Source organism: Capra hircus, chromosome 1 (genome assembly GCF_001704415.2).
Source record: "Capra hircus breed San Clemente chromosome 1, ASM170441v1, whole genome shotgun sequence".
Classification (NCBI taxonomy): domain Eukaryota; kingdom Metazoa; phylum Chordata; class Mammalia; order Artiodactyla; family Bovidae; genus Capra; species Capra hircus.
In genome coordinates, this window is record NC_030808.1 from 145,908,610 (window position 1) to 145,928,587 (window position 19,978).

The 19,978-nt window shown below is 48.3% G+C and overlaps 1 protein-coding gene across 2 annotated transcripts in view; it reads right to left on the reverse strand.

Moving 5' to 3' along the window:
- MCM3AP (minichromosome maintenance complex component 3 associated protein) overlaps window positions 1-19,978 on the reverse strand; it is a 44,306-nt gene that overhangs the window by 15,321 nt on the left and 9,007 nt on the right. For both annotated transcript variants that reach the window (XM_018052376.1, XM_018052382.1), the window contains exons 6-20: window positions 19,597-19,787; window positions 17,213-17,352; window positions 15,322-15,519; window positions 14,728-14,996; window positions 13,430-13,592; window positions 11,290-11,450; window positions 10,396-10,637; window positions 9,972-10,177; window positions 9,285-9,385; window positions 6,191-6,322; window positions 5,778-5,891; window positions 4,550-4,702; window positions 2,911-3,108; window positions 1,048-1,116; window positions 831-965 (exon numbers count right to left, since the gene is read on the reverse strand). In XM_018052376.1, coding sequence (XP_017907865.1) covers window positions 831-965; window positions 1,048-1,116; window positions 2,911-3,108; window positions 4,550-4,702; window positions 5,778-5,891; window positions 6,191-6,322; window positions 9,285-9,385; window positions 9,972-10,177; window positions 10,396-10,637; window positions 11,290-11,450; window positions 13,430-13,592; window positions 14,728-14,996; window positions 15,322-15,519; window positions 17,213-17,352; window positions 19,597-19,787 — 2,472 coding nt within the window. The remainder of the gene's footprint in view (window positions 1-830; window positions 966-1,047; window positions 1,117-2,910; window positions 3,109-4,549; window positions 4,703-5,777; window positions 5,892-6,190; window positions 6,323-9,284; window positions 9,386-9,971; window positions 10,178-10,395; window positions 10,638-11,289; window positions 11,451-13,429; window positions 13,593-14,727; window positions 14,997-15,321; window positions 15,520-17,212; window positions 17,353-19,596; window positions 19,788-19,978) is intronic.

Sequence of the window (19,978 nt, forward strand, 5' to 3'; positions counted from 1 at the left end):
GTCCATGGGGTCGCAAAGAGTCAGGCACAATTGAACAACTAACACTACTATGAAAAAGATGAAATAAATAATGTTGCTGAGGATGTATAGAAAAGTAAACCTCTGTGAACCACTGATAAGAATATATATAAATTGGTACGGCCACTATGTGAAATAGTATGAAGTTCCTGATAAAAGTAAAAGTAGAACCATCACCTGAAAAAAAAAATGTTCTGCAATTAGATAGTTGTGGTTATACAACTCTGTGAATACCCTAAAACCAGTGAAATGTACACTTTCAATGGGAGAAATTTATGATATGCAAATTACATCTTAAAAAGCTGTTAAACAAGAAAAGTAATATGTTCCGTAGCTGCTTTAAAAGTATGGTTTCTGGAAGCAACCTGGTTACAGGAAATAACGCCATGTCAACTTTCTGGATTTCTTTTGAAAACTGCCAAGTTTTTTTTCCTAAGGAGAAAAATGGAACTACAGTAAAAAAACTATATTGTCTTCCCCAAGAGTCTAAAATGAAACGGGCTCTACTAATATACCTCAGCACAGCTTTAAGTCACCATCAAGTCTTAAATACTTCTGGACAAAGACCATTGCCAACTGTACAAGATTAAAATGTGAATGACCTCAAGTGTCAACTTCAAATCACAAACGAAACAGCCTGCAAAGCTAAGCATCAAAATGAAAGCAGGCATCAGTGTCCCGGGCAGGAAAGGAGCGCACAGGGCTGACAACCAACCACCCTCACACACACACCCAGCTGCCCGAGGCTCAGGGAGGAGTCACTCCTGGCCCCTCACTTAGCCCCCAGCCTCACAGAAGGAACCCTCCTTTACCTGCTGGGACTCCCTGGGGACTGTTCTTCTCCATCAGGCAACACCAGCACCAGCTTCCAAAACACACGCTCCTGCCGTCTTGGGAGGTGCTCAGCCACGAGGGACGGCAGATCCAGGGGTGCCCATGCCGCATCACTGGAAGGGACAGAACGCCACAGCCAAGTCACCTGCAAGCCCCCAGCAGGAGCAGCAGGCAGGGCGGGCAGGGATGACCAACCTTAGCAGCTGCTGGTGGAAGTGCTGGACCTTCATCTGGTGCGCCACCATGTCCCTGAGCCACCTTAACCTGTGAAGGAGGAACCACATGAAGGGGTCCTACGTGAGGCCCGCTCAGCGCCCACGGCGGAGGCGGACAAGCATCCAGCGACGTTCTGAGCACAAGGTGACTGGGTAGGAAGTGTCTCCCAGTGGGGAATACTCAGCAGACAGAGAACTTTTTCTGATGAAGAAATAGCTTAGTCAGAGGACTTGTTCATTTCACAGCTATCAAGCAGTTATCTACTGTGTGCCAGTCATGGCAGATCAGCAGTGAACAGACACAACTCCTGCCCTTAGAGAACACATGCTCTCACAGGGAGAGAAGAGCCCCTGTAGGTAGATGGTGTGTATGGACATACACAGGGTGCTCAGAGATGACCTGGGAGCACAGGCCAGCAGGAAACAGGGGGAGCCAGCATGAGGATTTCCAGGGCACAGGCCAGGCCACGTCAGGAGGGCCACGGCATGCACACAGAAGGGGCACAGGGAGGGCAGTGGGCTAGCCAGGGGGCAGATGTGGGCCACCGTGGAAAGACTCAGAGAGGAGCCCAGGAACTTCAGGGAGGATGTGAGGTGACCTAACTGCTGTGGGGATGAGAACACCAGGCTGTAGGCGCCAAAGGCCGAAACCGGCAGACAGGTAGGATGTGAGAAAGGGCTGGTGGTGGAGGCGGTGAGGGGCGAGCTGCAGGGCGGTGGGTCTGAGTCTGGAGGTGACCCAGTGCAGGGAGGTCAGACTAGTCCCTGTGAGACAGAGGCGGCACTCAGTGCAGCGGGCCAGGACAGCAGCTTCCAAACTTCAGCTGGGGATAACAGGAGGAAGCCTTCACTGATGATGCATGGAGGGAATTGTCAGCGTGCAGGATGGACAGAGATTACAGGGAAAGAGGCAGAGGAGAAGAAGGGGCAGGGGGCTGGGATGGAGACGGAAGGGTACAGACACAGAGAGGGCCGTCCTGATGCAGGTAAAGCAGCCTTGACTCCAGGAGGCAGCGGGGCCAAGGCTGCCATGGGTCACAGAGAACCCCGAATGCCCAGACCACACACAGCACATCAGAGACAGGCTTGCGCAGCCACCACCCTGCTTCCAGATGCAGGCCTAGGACTGGGGACCTGAGCGACTGCACAGTTTGTCAGCAGCGTGGACCTGGTTCTCAGAGCACCTCGTGGCAGCCTGGGAAGGACAAGGCATGCCCTAAGACCCTAGCACAGGGGGCTGCTGCTGCCCCTCCACGTGACCCTCCTAGGCCCCTCCCTGGGAAGTCCTCTCCAGAGGCAACAATGGCATGGTCTGAAGAGAGAGGTCATGCCCTGCGGGGCCAGGATTGCACAGCTGAAGCCAGAACCGGGGTAGGGATCCAGGCACCCGTGGAGTAGCCAAGAGGAGAGGCAGGGAGGGCCATGCGGGGGGACACAGAGAGGCAGCCTGTGAGAGGCAAGACGAGAAAGCAGAGGAAGAGCTGCTAAAACACTGCTTGCTGCAGCAGACCCAGGATGGCAGAAGGCGCGCGGTGAGGGTGAGGGTGAGGCCAGCATGGACCTCTGGCTCCACTAACGAGAATGGCCGTGATGCATCCTTGAGTTAGGGAGGTGAGGAGAAAGCACAGAATTCCAGGTAATTCGACTAGCAGGACCAGGAGTGTTTTAAGGGGAAAAGGTAAGTGAAAACACAGCAGGCAGAGCAAGCTGCACTCCAAAAACGCAACTCTCCATCTGACTTCACCGCCTCTGGCCCCACCTGTCTGCCCTGTACACACACATGATAATGCACGCTCCTAAGGCCAGCTGGGCCAGGAGGCACTTGGGAGGCCCTGGTGCTGACCTGGTGCAGGAGATGCCCACTCTCCCTGCATGGCCCAGGTCCAGGAGGCCCTTCGCCAGGTTCTTCTCTGCAATGGGGCACTCCGCGCTAGGCACCAGCGCCCTCAGTCGGTCGTTCACATCCACACAGCAGGGTGCCGCAGGGAAGGCCCGCATCTGGCGCCTTAGCTTCTTGCGAGCTGCGACAGCTTCTCTCCACCTGGAGGACAAACATCACTAGGTGTTGTAAAGGTCGGCCACAGGGCAAATGCAGAACACCTCCAGCGTTAACAGGGGAAACATCTTCTGCCAACATGTTTAGGTCTATTTCAGCAACAGATCTCAAACTGAGAAATTAATCACAACTAGAGCTCAGGTGCAGGGATGCATGACAGAGAATGAGCGGCGGTGGGCAATGAAACTACTGAACCTAGGACTGAATGCTGGGGACTTCCCTGGTGGTTAGGAATCTGCCTTCCAATGCAGGGGACACAGGTTTGATCCCTGGTCAGGATCTAAAATTCCACATGTCGGGAGGCAACGAAGCCCCTGTGCCACCACTAGAGAGAAGTCCACATACCACAAAGAAGATCTGACGCAGCCAAATGCAAAAATAAATATTAAAAAAAAGAGTGAATGCTAAACAATGTTTGGAGGTCCATTTGCTGATATGGATACAAATACAGATACATGTACCCTTTGACCCAGCAAACACCACTGACAGGAATCTCCCTTCAGACACTGCAGGCATGTGTGTGAAATGTCTGTACAAGGGTGGCCACTGCAGCGCTCTCTGTCATACTAGAGAGGAGAGGCCATGCTGAAGCCCAGCGGGGGCCAGGTGCTGTCCAGCGTCCTGACAATGCAGAGGGGCCACTGTGCTACTGCGGTCAGGCCTCCACCTCATGTCAGAGGGCGTCAAGGCACGTCCAGCGCAGAGCGGTGACGTGCTCCCACCTGTGCCAACCACCACACAAAGCTCAGAGGTCCTCCTGGAATGGAGACTCCTTTCTCACTAAATCTCCTTTTATACAGTTGTAGCTGTCAAGCACCCTATTACTTTTTTAAATGTTATTATGAAGTGAATCACCCTTCATACAAAACCCATGTACCCCCATTTTAAAGACTAATGATAAGTCAAACACCCACATCATTCCATGCAGTTAAGAAGCAGTGGCCATGAGCACCCACGGGCACTGCTCAGTCACTCACCCTCTTGTTCCAAAGGTAACCACTGTGTCAGCTTTATGTTAGCTATTTTCTTTCCTTTCTTTAGGGTTGTACTACTATACATAAATCTAAAACAACCTATTGAGTTGGAATAGACAGTTTAGATGTTGTACACATTTCCCTAAGAACTGTTTTTCTTTTCACTAAAAATTATGTTTTACAAATTCACCTATACAGGGTGTACACGGCTATCACTTGGCTTGTTCATGGCCATCTCCCCATGTCCAGCACATTGGGTAAACAGCAGAAGGCTACCTATGTATATCTGTTGAAATACAGAACAGTTCCCCCATCCCAATCTAAGTCTTTACTTAGTTTATATCCTTTAGGAAGGAACATGTTACATGTGTGTATTATCAACTGTGAAAGTATAATCTTGGTAAAAGATACTCTGTGTGCACTGACTCTATCTGTAAGGACAGGGGACTCACCGTTGGAGATACTTGCAGAAGCACTGGAGCTCCTGCAGGGTCTCTTTTGCGGTCTGGAAAATTTCCTCCCCGAGAAACAAGTCCACCAGATGGGCAAAGACGTCCTCAGAGCAGCGGGCCACACGAACCCTCTGGTCTGTCTCCATTGCACTCCTAGGGAACAGGGCAATCGATCAGCATAAGAGACACTGCACCCAAGGCCCCACACAGGGCCTGCCTGGAAGTATACAAGTCCACGTCCTTAACTCTAAAATGAAATCGTGTCGTCACCATAAGAAAAGCTTGAAGATTTTATTTCATATAAGGCACAGACATCTGAAAAGATAGATGGAAAAAGAACTAAAGTGGTACAGGGTATGTTGTAGATCCAACGTGGCCCTTATAAACAGTCAAGAAATAAGCCTTTATTTTATAGTTAGAAATTTAATTTTTAAATGGTCATTGAAACAAGTAAACTATCTTCTCATCAATGATATCTGATGAGAAGTTTATTATCAAAGTCAAAGAAGCTCAAACAGGCAAGACCCACTTCCAATAGCTATCCTCTATCATGGGTAGAGACATCCCGGGGTTGAACTCTAGTTCAAGTCTCCTGGAACTACAGAGAACAGCAGTTGCCCTGCATGTCAATGAGTCCTAGGTGTTGCTATCTCCTAATAACCCTTCCTGGGAATAAGAACAGACAAATATCCATCATTTGTGAGGTCTCTTGTTATAGGAAGCAGTGACCTAGACTCCCAATTAATAAAAATGGAAAGAAACACGTAATAACACACTCTGCCTCCTAGCTGCGTCTCCATCTGCACCAGAGGCTGCAGGCCTGTCCCAGCGGAAATGAAACACAAGGACAGATTTCCCAGCACAATCGAACCTCTCTTTCCTGAAGCGTGGCATTGAAGTTCTTAAGTGAGATAACGCAAAAGAATCTTTTGACGTATGAAACAAGGGAAAGGATCTTCTACTTAAGAAAAATGAACAGTGTAGAGAAGACTATCAGCAAATTCTTTTGCTAACAGACACATCCCCAAGCCCAGGGCAAGGTCTACAGGAAGATGAGAGCAGTGAGGGCCTCTCTGGCAGTAACAGACACAAGCACAGGGAGGGCCTGTTAGTGTCTAGTTAACCAGCAGATACACTCCACGTGCAGATGAAAGCCAGCCAGCCTGAGCTAACCCCCCTCCTGCCCACCCATGCGCCTTACACTGCAGGACACCAGAGTTTCACTTACTTCAACTCCTGGGAGCAGGTTTCTCTCACACATTCTGTCACCACAACTTCTGTCAGCTCTGCGGCCAGGTCCTGGCTCAGCTGAGTCAACGCTGATTCTCTCTCTTGTTTCAACCTAAAGGAAAAAGAGAAAGAGCACAAGAAATGAGTCACCACACTCTGTGACCTTGCAAGAGGGGATCTGAGTTATGCTGAGTCGGCAGACCTGACCCCTCTGGTCCCAGCAGAAGGTCACACAGCCACCCCATCCCATTCCCCTGAACATCACCCACGCCCTGGGCCACAGTGTACAGAGGTGCGGGGTGAGCTGTGAGTCCAACTAGTGCAGCGGGCAAAAGCAAGAGAACCCGAGGCCGCGGAAGGCTCTCTCCTGCAGCCACGCTGCCCCATGCACAGCAGGGATGAAACACTCACCTCTCCTCTTCAGCCCGCCGCCTCTCTTCCTCCTTCCGCTCCCTTTCCTGGGTGACTTCTTCAGTTGCAATGTGCCTCAGGATGCCTGTGGTTGTAGCTGCTAACAGCTCCTCCATAGCAGCATTGGAAACACTAGACAGAGCAAAGTGGATACTGTTCTAAATAAATAATACAAGCCACATAAACTATATTACTAGACTTCTAACACTGGCAAGGAAAAAAGTATCTACTTGGTTTCTATTAAGTTGATGCAAAAGTAACTGCAGTTTTGCATTGCTGAAATTTACAGTTCGATATTGGAATATTCTTAAATGGGGTTATAGATCATTTTAATGCGCATTTCTTGCTTTATGGTTTTTGCTAATGACTTACTACTTGCTGTCTATTTTATATTCATTTTAGACTATTTTTTTCATTTTTAAATTTATTTTTTGGCCATGCCGTATAGAGCTTAGTTCCCTGACCAGGGATCAAACCCGCGCCCCCTGCAGTGGAAGGACAGAGTCTTAACCACTGGACCGCCACGGAAGTCCCCTGAGCAACTTTTTATCCTCATTCTAAGGAAGACAGAAACAAATGGAAAGACCTCCATGTTCACAGACTGGACGACTTAATACCATTAACATGTTAATACCACCCAAAGCAATCTATAGATTCACTGCAATCACCAACAAAATCCCAATATAACTTTTTGCAGAAACAGAAAAACCCACCCTAAGATTCTTATGAAATTTAAAGGGTCTGTAAATAGGGAAACAGTCTTGAAAAAGAGAAACAAAGCTGAAGGACTCACACTTTGTGACTTCAAAACTTGTAACAACTTACAACAAAGTTATAGTAATCAAATAAAAGCAGTATGGTATCATAAAAACAGACATTCAGACCAGTGAAATATAGAGCCCAGAAAGAAATCCTCACATATATGGTCAACTGATTTTGAACAGGGATAGCAAGATCATTCAAAGAGGAAAGTACATTCTTTTCAACAGTAGTGCTAGGAAAACTGGATACCCACATACAAAAGAACAATCTTGGATCCTATCTTACACAATATATAAAAATAAAGTGGATCAAAAACAAACTCAAGAGCTAAAATTATAAAACTCTTAGAAGAAAACAGGGCAAAATCGTCACAACACTGGATTTGACAGTGATTTCTTGAATATGATAACAAACGCACAGGCAACAAAAGGAAAAAATAAACTGAACTATATAGAAATTAAAAATTTTTGTGCATCAGAGGGTGCACACTCAAAAGAGTGAAATGACAATCCATAGATTGGGGGAAAATATTTGCAAATCAAATACTAAATAATTATTAATATCCAGAATATGAAAGAATTCCTACAACTCAACAACAAAAAAATTCAAAAACAAGCAAAGGACTAAAGTACACATTTCTACAAAGAAGACACACAAATGGCCAATAATTACATGAAAAGATGCTCAATATGATTAGTCATTGCTGCTGCTGCTGCTAAGTCACTTCAGTCGTGTCCGACTCTGTGCGACCGCATAGATGGCAGCCCACCAGGCTCCCCCGTCCCTGGGATTCTCCAGGCAAGAACACTGGAGTGGGTTGCCATTTCCTTCTCCAATGCATGAAAGTGAAAATTGAAAGTGAAGTCGCTCAGCTGTGTCCGACTCTTAGCGACCCCATGGACTGCAGCCTACCAGGCTCCTCCGTCCATGGGATTTTCCAGGCAAGAGTACTGGAGTGGGGTGCCATTGCCTTCTCCGGATTAGTCATTAGAGAAATGTAAATCAAAACCACGAGTTACTACTTCACACATTATAATGGTTATTACTTTAAAAAGAAACAAAAGGATAGCAGGGCTTAAAAGGATGTAGAGAAACTGGAACCCCTGTGCACTACCGGTGGGAATGCAAAAATGGTGCTGCTCCCACGAAAAAGTTTGATGATTTTTCAAAAAAATTTAAAATAACTCACATGATCCAATAATTCTACTCCTAAGCACGTGCCCACAGGAACTGAAAGCAGGGGCTCAAACAGTTACTTGTGCCCCAATGTTCAGAGCAGCATCAGTCACAATAGCCAGAAGGTGGAAATAACAACTTATTAAATAGCACCAGTGAATAAATGTGAATAAATAAAATGTGGCATGAATATATATGTGTGTGTGTGTATATTTAATGGAATATTACTCAGAAATAGAACTGGAAGTATACAGTGGTGATGAATACACTACATTGTTAATAAAGGTAATGCCATTGAATTGTGCACTTAAAATGGTTAAAATGGTAAATTGTTATGTATATTTACCATAATGAAAAATTAAGTGCATGGAAATCATATTTATTTGTAACTCCATCAAATAGAAAGTATGTATCTAATTCTGGTATATTAAAAAAATGACCAAATCTATGAAAAAACCTGATCCTTTTATGTAACCTACATTTATACAGGTGAAATAATATCCTTTCTTATCAGTGTGTTGCTTTATATGTACTAGAATTTTGAAAAGACGTTTGAAATCCTTAAGACAGCCTAACTTACTAATGAATCAGATTTTAATTAACTATTAACTACAAAAGCTGCTTAGGAGTTTAGAAAGATTTTGATTATTAAATTTATCAAGACTAGATTCTTAAAGTATTATACAAAATCAGATTTATAAAATTTGTAAATGTAGTCTGAAATGTCTAAGGAAATTTTATCGTGTTATATAATGCAAATGGTAACAAATGTTTAAGGGAATTTAATCTCCCAAATTTATAAACTGAGACTTAATCTAAGACCAAGTGTTTTTATTTTTTAACAGAGAATGAACTACTTACTACTAGATTTTTTACTACTAGATTTTTAATCATGCTTGAAATTTAAAAAACAGGTTTCTAATTTACAACTTTAATAAACCTAATGCTGCTCAAAACTCACACACACACACAAACTACCTGCAAACAACACACACAGATCAGGAGTGTGAGGGACACACCCGCCTAGTGAGCAGGACCAACATCTGAGCCTGCACAAAGGGGTAGCTGTGCTCACTTGTTGAGAGGAAGCGTCTGGAGGGACAGTAGGCGGCCCGGAGAGCAGACAGCCTCAGAATAGGAGACGCACCACACTTACCCCAGGGCTGTGGTTGCGAAGGCTGCCCCGGCGGCACCGACTTCCTCAAAGTCACTCTGAAGAACCTCCTGGATAAGCTCATCCACCACTTGGGCCAGGTCCTAAGGGGAGGGCAGAAGGGTCAGGAGTGCTGGCCAAAGCAACACCGCCTCATCCACACCCAGCTTATCCCCAAGCGATCCACCTCTACAGCCGAAGGTACTGGCGATGTTCCATGAGCCACACAGACGTCACAGGACGTCCCACCTGGGTCAGAAATTCCTGCAAGACCTCATCACTGGAATCTCTTTGAAGGTGTCTAAATGACCCTCACACAAGGCCTGGTTGTGTGCACCTGGTGCGGTTTCCTGCTAATAAACAGGAGCCTTCTGGACATGAGAGGACAAGCCCGCTTCCTGCTGGACAACAGCAGTTCAGACGGCCCCAGTGCCGCCCCCGTGCCGACACAGCTTCAGCTGCTGTGGTCCCTCCTCACTACCCTTCAGGCCTCCTTGTTCCCCAGGGAGGGTGGTGCCCAGTGCCTGCCCAAGCAACATGGTGGCAAGATAAAATCTCATAACCTGTGTGGAGTGCTCGGACCTGAGGCCATCCATCAGGGGCACACTGACCCCAGGGACACAGACAACGGTCAGACTAGACATCAGACACAGCTGGATGTTTGCCCACAATAATGGGAGGATGCCTTACCGCATCTGAGTAAACAGGCACGGGCTTCGGCGGGAGGAGCTCCGACTGCATGGGGGGCTGCACAGGGGGCTGCAAGAGGCTGGGCGCGATGCTCGGGGGCAGCACCGGGCGATGTGGTGGAGAAGCCGACACAGGCAGGGGCTGCAGGAGGAGAGCCGGCAGGGGCTCGGCCGCCTCTGCACCACACTCCTCTCCTCTCCCCGCACCTAGAGGAACAGGCGAAGGTGGGCATCAGGGATAGGCCCAGGCCACCTTCCTGAGCAGACCACCATGGGATGCCTCCTGAGCCATGATCGGGTGCCAGGAGTGCTTTACCAGTAGGAACCCAGCGCCTGTGGGGCCAGGAAGCTGTTCAGGCAGCACCACGCTAGTGTCTGCCCGGCCCCAGGGTGAGGTGCCCTCCCGAGACCATGGCCTCACTCACCTGCCATGTCCAAGCCAGATCTCTGCACGCCTGAAGGTGGCTCTGCAGCCAGGCTATCCCCGATGTATTTGTTCTGGGCATTGAAGCTGCACACGGGGGTGTGACGGGGTATGGGGGGCAACGGCCCTCCATTCACAATCTCCCCAACCGACACCGTCAGCTTCCTGGTGATGAACACCGACTTCCTGGCCTTGGACAAGCCCTCGGGTTCCAGGAACGAGGATCGGTTCAGCTCGACACAGCTATCAGACCACAAAGAACCCATGGAGAAGCATCACACAGGCAAGAGGCCGCCCTCACCTCTGCAGACCCCTGCAGTCGCCATGCTGCCAGTCCCATGGAAATGGGGGAGGCGGCCACAGTCCAGCTCACAGCACCCACCACTGCCAGCATCTCCAGGTGATGCAGGAGTCACCTGGCCTAGTTGTCTGCATCCCCAGGTAGAGTGACACCTGACTACAAGCGCCCAGCTCATCCCCTAAGAGCAGGTCTGCAAGGCAGCAGATGTGGCCTGTGATAAGAAGTCAGAAGAGATGGGGTCAAGGAAATCCCAGATCCAGACACAACAGGCTGTGAGCCATGTTCTAAAGGAGGGTCCTCAAGTTCCACCGCGTTCTCAAATCTCTGACTACAGCAGAGGAGAGGCCATCTTCAGGGACAGAACAAGGAGGCCCCAACCTCAACCTCGACCATCAGGTTAAGTCACTTGTGAAAAATCAGGAAGAGGTGGCTCTGCCAGCTGTTCCAGGCCTTGCCCTAGTGCCTGCACCCCAGGGAGGCAGCCCATGGAATGTGCCTTCTCTAGGGCCTGGCAAGGCACAGGCACTTCCTGGCCTTCCCAGTACTAAAAGGGAAAAAAGGAGAGGGGCCCCACGCCTCTGCCTCGGTGCTTACCCATCGGAGACAGTGAGACCATGGCAGTTGAGGAAGTCCGTGGCCTCCTCGCCGTCTCTGAACAGCAGCATGCGCACCACACCATCCAGGGGGAAGATGGTGGAGCGCTGTGTGCTTGCCGTGTACGCCACATTGAGCGCTCGGAGAGCATCCTTGCGGATCTGAAACGAGAAGCCAAGTCACCGAGTCACAGCAGGTCAGGGGCCCATGACCCCAGAGTGCTCAGTTCAGTTCAGTTCAGTCGCTCAGTCATGTCCGACTCTTTGCGACCCCATGAACCGCAGCACCCTGTCCATCACCAACTCCTGGAGTTCACCCAAGCTCATGTCCATTGAGTCGGTGATGCCATCCAACCATCTCATCCTCTGTCGTCCCCTTCTCTTCCTGCCCTCAAACTTTCCCAGCATCAGGGTCTTTTCAAATGAGTCAGCTCTTCGCATCAGGTGGCCAAAGTATTGGCATTTCAGCTTCAGCATCAGTCCTTCCAATGAATATTCAGGACTGATTTCCTTTAGGATGGACTGGCTGGATCTCCTTGCAGTCCAAGGGACTCTCAGTCCCTTTGGAAAGTACCCTGGACTCAGCTTAGTGCTCACTAGCTGTCTGCTCATCAGAAGATGCCCAGAGATGATGCAAAGCAAACAGCTTCACACATGGAACTGGTTGGGCCATGAAAACTTTATTAGAAAAACTAAAAAACAAACCACCCACCAGCAGTTGCCTCCTCCACTCAACAGAAAGCTGTGTAGCTACTAAAACTCACCACGGAGATGATGGAATGCCATGGAGTGTGTGACATGAAACTGAGTAAAAGCTGTTTCACAGCGTCACACTGAGTGCTTTACAAACGCAGAGGGAAACACGAAGAGGCTGCCATGTCAGCTGGTCCCAGGGCTCCAGTAACCCTCCCCCTCCTCTTCCGTGTCCTTTAACCGACTCAACCCGGGTTGACAGTGTTACTTCAAGGTTGGCGTTGTCCATGCCAGGGTCCAGCAATGAACAGACAAGAGCCCTGTCCTCACAGAGCTGACATGGCAGGACAGACCGACACTGAACAGTACGTGTGTACAAAATGCAGAGTGCATTCAACAGTGATAGTGGGACAGGAAGGGCAGCCGAGGAGGAGGACAGGGAGCACAGGCAGGTGGGGTGGTGAGGGTGGGCCCTGCCGAGAAGGACCTGGAGGAGGGGAGCTCTGTGTGGTTCAGTGAGGACAGCAGCTGCAAAGGCCCTGAGGCAGGAGCATGCTGTGGCTGCAGGGCAGGAAGGTGCTGCTGTAAGTGCGGAAAACAGGACCCTGTGGCTACTGCTGGTGAAACACTTTGTTTTTCTAAAGAAAAAATGCTTAGAATTCTTAGTTTAAAATTATTAAAGTGGATACAAATGGTCAACATTCTCGTAACATCAAATACTCATTGTAAAAATACTATCAGTTGTATTTATCAACTGCATGGAGTTTCCCAAGTGCACGTTGTTAGAAATCCTTTCATTTGTTCCAGAATTTCTGTTCTCTTGGAAACTGTCAGATCTGAAAATGAGCAAACCTGCAGATTCTTTGCCTGCAATGTGATGGTGGGGTTAGCCACTGTTTACAGGAGGACTTGTGACCAAAGAAGAAAAATGAGCTGGAGTCACAAAACCAGCCAGGCAGGTTCCCAAGAAGCCTGGTGCAGCCTCCTCCCTACCCCACCAGCCCAGGGGCTCCTGGTTAGGACCCTGGGGTGCAGGGGCTGCTGTGAGGTGGCAGGGCCACTGCTTTATCTTCCCCGGGTGCTTCAGGGGCGTTAGACCTGACTGTGGGAGTCTGAGATCAAGATGACACTCTGCACAAAGCCCAAGGTAAGAGACTGGTCTTGCCCAGTCTTTGTAACCCCAGTGCAACAAAGACCAGGCACTTCAGGTATTTACTGAAATGAATTTAGCATCAGCAGGCTCACTTCAAAACTGAAGACAGACAACACTTGTTAAGTTCTAGCTTAGAGGTCTGTGCATGTGGTTTGCTTTCTGGCTTCTTTGTTCCCGTGGAAAATGATAGTGCTGCAGTCAAGCGAGATTGTTCTGAAGAGACCTCTCTCATCTGAACCAGAAGAGTGTTTCCCAGTGCATGGCCTTTTCCTTCCAGGACAGTGACAGTACTCACCTGATTAAAGTAACAGTGCAGAAGACAAGCGTTCAGGTAAGAAGCTGATTGGACCAGTTTAAAAAATCGCACAAAGTTATTACTGTTCAATGCAGCAAAGGCCTGAACAGCAAATTTCACCTCAGGAGAGTTTCTAACGGCAGGGTGGAACTGCTGCACTTCTCTGTTAATCAGAAGAGATAGAAGTGATTAGAACGCGATCTTCCATGAGACAAAATGTCCACAAAAACAGAGCTGACAATAAAATAGGATCTCAACTATACTGAAGTAGAAGGTCTTGGTGGTCACAGTGCCAGTGTGCTCATGGCTCATCTGCATCAAGGCCACCCTGACTTGGGCTGGATTGGCAACACAGGTATTCTTTAAAAAGATGATGAATAAACAGACTCAAGCAATAATTTAAGAATTGATTATCAAATCAGAGAGTTATCTTAATGCCAACTGACTGCCAGCTACCAGTGTTTGATGATGACGCTTAAGAAACAAAGTTTAACTTTGTTTTGTTTGGAAATAAACTGATTTGGGAATTCCCTGGCAGTCCAATGGTTAGGACTCTACAATTTCACTGACGAAGGCCTGGATTCAATCTCTGATCTGGAACTACGATTCTACAAGCTGTGCAGCAAGGGCAGGGGGAAAAAACTACTGATTTGACTGAATTGTTCAAGATAGGATACAAACGCTCATCATATATGAAAAGACTACACGGCCATTTTCCCTGACTAGTTTATCCCTAAGGCTTAATTTTAAAACTCAAAATCAATCACACACTTAAGATATTCTGTAACCAGGTTCTCAGGGAAAACACTAAGCTGAAAACAAGTTTCAACTTAAGGAAATCCAGTTTACCAACGACAGGAATGGAGGGCCTGGGGACTCTGGTATTCCTCACAGAAATGTCTACAGGTGTGCAAGGTTTAAAATTCATTCTTGATATCCCACCCTTAGCACTTCTGTTTCACACCATTTTCAGCTAAGATCTTTGAAGAGGTTTGAGTGCACGTGTGCACTACTCTGATAAGGGACTCCCTCGCTGAGTGCATCCTCTCCAGCTGACGAGGAGAACTGGTCCTCAGGAAGTGTCTGGGGCCCACTCAGGATGCTCAGGTGCTCGTGGGCAGCCCCAGCCTCTCCCTCAGTAGCTCGGCTCCAGGGGCTGCACACTGAGCCCAGCTTTCTCACTAACACCGACACTAGAGTGTCCTCGGTGCCGCCACCACCAATCCTGAAAGCTCTCTTCCTGGTTACAGCTTGCCTTTCCCGACGGCTTAGGCTGACTTCCGAGTTGGAAAGCTCACCTTAGGATGTCCCCCTTGTTGAGATTGAGCAGGACGTTGTAGCCTTGGAACTCCGCCTCACTGGCGCAGAACACGCCCTTGTTCCTCAGGTCCTGGTACATCTCCTTCAGACTCTGGAGGCACTTGGTCATGTTCTCGTTGTTGATCTTGGCGTCAAATGAGGACATGGGCTCCTCACACATGAAGTGAGCACAGTGGATGTGAAACCGGGTGCACTTCTCAATCAGAGACACCGTCAATGGGTCGCACAAGTGCTGCTGCGTGATGTCCTGGACACAAGGGAGGCGTAACAATCACACACACGCCACACACGAGAGCACACATACATCTTACGCACACACAGGTCTCAACACATCTCCAAACGTGAGGATCAACTATTAGAAAAATCACCATTACCTGAATTTCTCAGACTGCAATTTGAAACAAGCATCAAGCACATTTTAACAGGACTTTGTAATGATTTTAAGCAACAGTGCATTTCTTTTGTTACAGATGAAATGTAACTGAGTAAAATGACAAGAGCTCTCATTTTCCCTCTAGACTTCGAGCGTGCTTTCCAGTCTCTCTAGCTTCCCCGCCGGAAGTGGCCGATACCTTCCGTACGCCCCGCGTGCGGTTCCACAGGAAGTCGTACCAGTCCCGCAGGCCACCCCCCGTCTGGTCCATAATCCGGGTCACCAGATAGTCCATGGTCCTGCTGAGCACCGCCGAGGGGCGCAGCTCGTGCGGCAGGGGCTCCTCCTGGTCGGCTGAGGAGCGGCTGTACTCCTTCACGGCGGCTGCGTGGTCCACCTGGGAGTGGGGAGCAGGGACGAGCAGCTGGGTGGCAGGGGCCTGGCCAGCCTCCCCGCTGCTGTGCCCAAAGGTGGGGAAGACCCCACACACACACACACAGACACACACACACACACAGACACACAGACGAAGCAGGGACGAGCAGCTGGGTGGCAGGGGCCAGGCCAGCCTCCCTGCTGCTGTGCCCAAAGGTGGGGAAGATCACACACTCACACACACACACACACACACACACACACACACACACACACACACGGAGTAGGGACGAGTAGCTATGTGGGGAAGACCGCCCCTCCCCCTGACACACACACACACACACAAGACCGCCCCTCCCCGACACACACACACACACACACACACACACACACGGAATAGGGACAAGCAGCTGGGTGGCAGGTGCCTGGCCAGCCTCCCCGCTGCTGTGCCCAAAGGTGGGGAAGACCCCCCCACCCCCCCATCACACCCACATAAAAGCAAGGTCAATACTACAAAAGACAATATTTTAGAACACAAAATAAGGTAACAATTAAAAGGCAAAATAAAGAAACTTGTTTTTGGCAAACGTGACAAGGAGTAAACAGGCTACCACATCAAAATGCAGAAAAACTTAAGTGAAGACACACCTGCTGGGGTGTGACAGGTGAAGGACTCGATAAAGATTTTAAAAGGTCTCAGCCATGCTCATGTACCAGATTGTCTATACAGACCAGAAACGGAGCTGGCAGTGAGGAGGCAAGAGAGGAGCAGCAGGGTCTGGGGAAGGCCCTCCGGAGGCCAGAGCTGCAAGAGGCTGGAGGCCTGCAGCTGACGGTGGAAGCAGGAAAGCCACGAGTCCCTGCCCTGGGCACCTGCTTTGACAACTGCCACCTTGCTGAGGACCCTGAGACAGGTGAAGGCAGCCGTAAAACCCCCAGCCAGGAAAGGAGAAACCCGAAGGAAAATTAACAGAGAGAAAACGAATCTAAGATGGTGCAGACTTCTGGGGAAACAACTTGGAACATGCATCTACTCGTGTTCAGGAACCTTAGGAAACGTCACACCTCTGGCACAGCCCTTCATTCCTGGAATCTATCAGAGGGAAGGAAGCTGAATACCTCAGAACCATTGCACACAGCATGCCCAACAGAGTTAGGAACAGTGGAAAATCAGAAACAGCCTGATGACTGCAGAAAGGGGAGTTCTGAAAGAGTTACATAATCAAGTAGTGTGCCCACATGTAAAGTTTTAAATGCTTTTAAAGAGTTTACCATGCAAAAGAACATGCTCACGACAGAATTTTAAGTGAAAAAGATTCATACAGAATACCTAGAGCATAACCTCAAACACACAAAACATAAACATAAAAAGGAATAAGCAAAAGCAAATAAACTTTTTTGTGAAAAGCAAAAAGAAATGGAAAGCTTTTTTTTCAATTTCTGAAACATAGATTTGTACGTATTTCCATAACTTAGGGAACCACGTGGCAGTCACCTTACGTAAGACTGCTTCATACATACCTCATGATACAAATAATGGAATAAATACGATTGTTAATAGCATATCCCTCCCACATTCTAGCAAAGCAACCCCCAATCAAATACATATAGAAAGCATGAAACCAGCCTTCCCTCCCCAGCACACCCCGCTCCACCCCAATGATTAAACATGGACAGCAGCCTGGAGAGCAACCCACGGGGATGTGAGGCTCTACCTGGTCAGTGCCTGGGACCACTTCAAACACACTCAGCTGGCTCCGGGTCTCCCGCATGTACCGTTCCTTCTCAGGACACATATCCAGGCACGTCCCAACAAAAGTTCTTGCTTTGTCCAGGTCAGTCCTTTTCACCCGAGCTAAGCAGAATCAGGTAAAAAGTAAAAATGTACCATACCGTTACTGGGAAGCCAGAGAAGTGCATTTTCACAACGATAAAAGGAGAAATAAAAATAAAAATTCTCTTACAAAGGAAAAAAAAATCTAAAAAACACTACTGGGCCTCAGAGAAAGGAAAGCACTGCCTATCACATCAGGTGACAAGCCATCAAGACCGTGAGACCCTCCAGGCCTTCTCTCTCCGGGTGGGTCTCCAACAGTCACAGATCGTCAGGGCACAGCAAGCGGTGGCGGGGAGGGGGCCCCACGTGGGTCTTTATGGCTCCTGCAATGACCTTAATGATGAACAATCAAGCGGCAATGTTTTGTTCCAAGAATCAATCTCTTAAAAGAAAATATTCAAAATATGCCAGTATTCCAAAACCCTCAGTATTTCATCATGTTTTTTAACAGGAATCACATTAATGGAAGTTAGCTGGATCCTGACCTGAATAAACGACTATTACCCACAGAACTACACAGTTACCAAAGTATCTATTAAATGAAATGAAATGCAACAACCTCACAATTCAAAACATTCACATCTTATTTTATTTTTAAAAATTCCAATATCTATTAATGATTCTTTTAGGAATACAAAAATCACATGTCAATGACATAACCTATGGTAGCAGCTTTTATTACTGTGTTAAGAAAAACACGTGTTTATTCCTGTACTGCTGCCGCTGCTAAGTCGCTTCAGTCGTGTCCGACTCTGTGCGACCCCATAGACGGCAGCCCACCAGGCTCCCCCGTCCTTCAGATTCTCCGGGCAAGAACATTGGAGTGGGTTGCCATTCCCTTCTCCAATGCATAAAAAGTTGAAAGTGAAGTTGCTCAGTTGTATCCAACCCTTAGCGACCCCATGCACTGCAGCCTTCCAGGCTCCTCCGTCCATGGGATTTTCCAGGCAAGAGTACTGGAGTGGGGTGTCATTGCCTTCTCCAGCTTCTACAAAATCCTGCAGGTAAAATTTAATTCTGAAAAAACTCTGCGAAGAGCACGTGTGCTGTTTTATTTTTGGTCACTGTACGTAGCTTTTAGTGTTAACAGGATATCTGATTTTTGAATAGGCTTTAAATACATTCACATGATTTAACATTCCAAAGGTACCACATCCCAAATGGGACCCCACAACGCTGCTCCCTGCTTCCTGACCAGCTATGTGAGTGATCCTTCCTCACCTCCATGACTTTACACACACAAGCCAAGTACACTCACATGTATATGGACACACACACTCCCCTTTCTGTACACTTCCCACACCTTGCTTCGTCCACTTCACAATAAACATTCATTTTTCCATCAAGAAACACCAGTCTTCTTTCAGGCTGTTTAGAATCCCACCGTGTGGACAGTCACTTTCCAATCTTTGTCATCACAAAAAACCTTGTAAACATATCACACACGCGTGGGGCACTTTGTAAGTCACATTCCTGGGTGTGGAATGCTGGGTCAAAAGCACTGTTCCCCTGAGCCTGGAGACACTGCCGACTCGCTCCTCCGAGCAGCCTGCCCAGGGATGGGGCGGTATGAGACCTCTCATCTCTCTCTGCAACATGACGGGCAGAGAGCAGCTGGATATTTCCCCTTTCCATCCACACGTTTAAGAGGTAACTCTTTTTTTTTTTTTTTTCCTTTTTGGCCATGCTGCACGGCTTGCAGGATCTGAGTTCCTTGACCAGGGATATAATCCAAAGCCAAGGCTGAATCCTAATCACTGGACTACCAGGGAATTTCCAAGTGTCAACTCTTGGCACTTCCTTTTCCGAACCTCTAAGACCCTACTCATTTTTCTACTGGAGTTGGTCTTTTTCTTATTGACTCTACAGGACTTTCTGTACCTGGAAATCAGCCTTTTGTCTGTCATGAGTTACAGACTTTTCCCCTGGCTTGACATCTTTTGTAGTTTTATTTGTGGTAATTTCTGCTAAATGTAAAGTTTTCATCTTTAATGTCTTCTCAATGTCTAAAACATTGCCCTTTAAATTATTTAATCCTGCATGTATCAATGGTGTTGGCATACTTCCAAAACTAAGATTACATTACAAACACACCTGCGCAGCGTCCACGTCTACACTCACAGCCTCAGCAGACCAGAAAGCAACAGGGATCACGGGTACGCATCACAGGCCCCGAGGCCAACAGCAGCGAAGCCCCCAGACCAGTCACCCCTTCCCCCACAGCTCCCGAGAAGACCGCCTCTGCCGGGACCAGCCCCTTACCCTGCCGCATGACCCTGTCCCTCTGGTCAAGCAGGCGGTACTTCTCCTCAGACGTCTCAGCCACGGTACCTATCAGGGGACTGAGGGATGACACACACGGCCCGAGGCCCTCAGAGCTCTCGGAGCTCTCATCAAAAGGGTCTTCCTCAAACTGATGGGCCTTCAGGAGACTTGGCTTCTTCACAGGAGAACTAGAAGGAAGACAACATGCTAAGACTTTGTATCCATCAGGTGTCTGGACCTTTTCCACATCCAAACACGTCTTTTACCGTCCTGGACCCCCAGCTCCTCCAAAGTTGGACAGCAGCCAGCACAGAGGGGAGGAGGCCGCACTCCCACCAGTGATGAGCATGAAGGCTCACATCACCCACAGGTTCTCCTC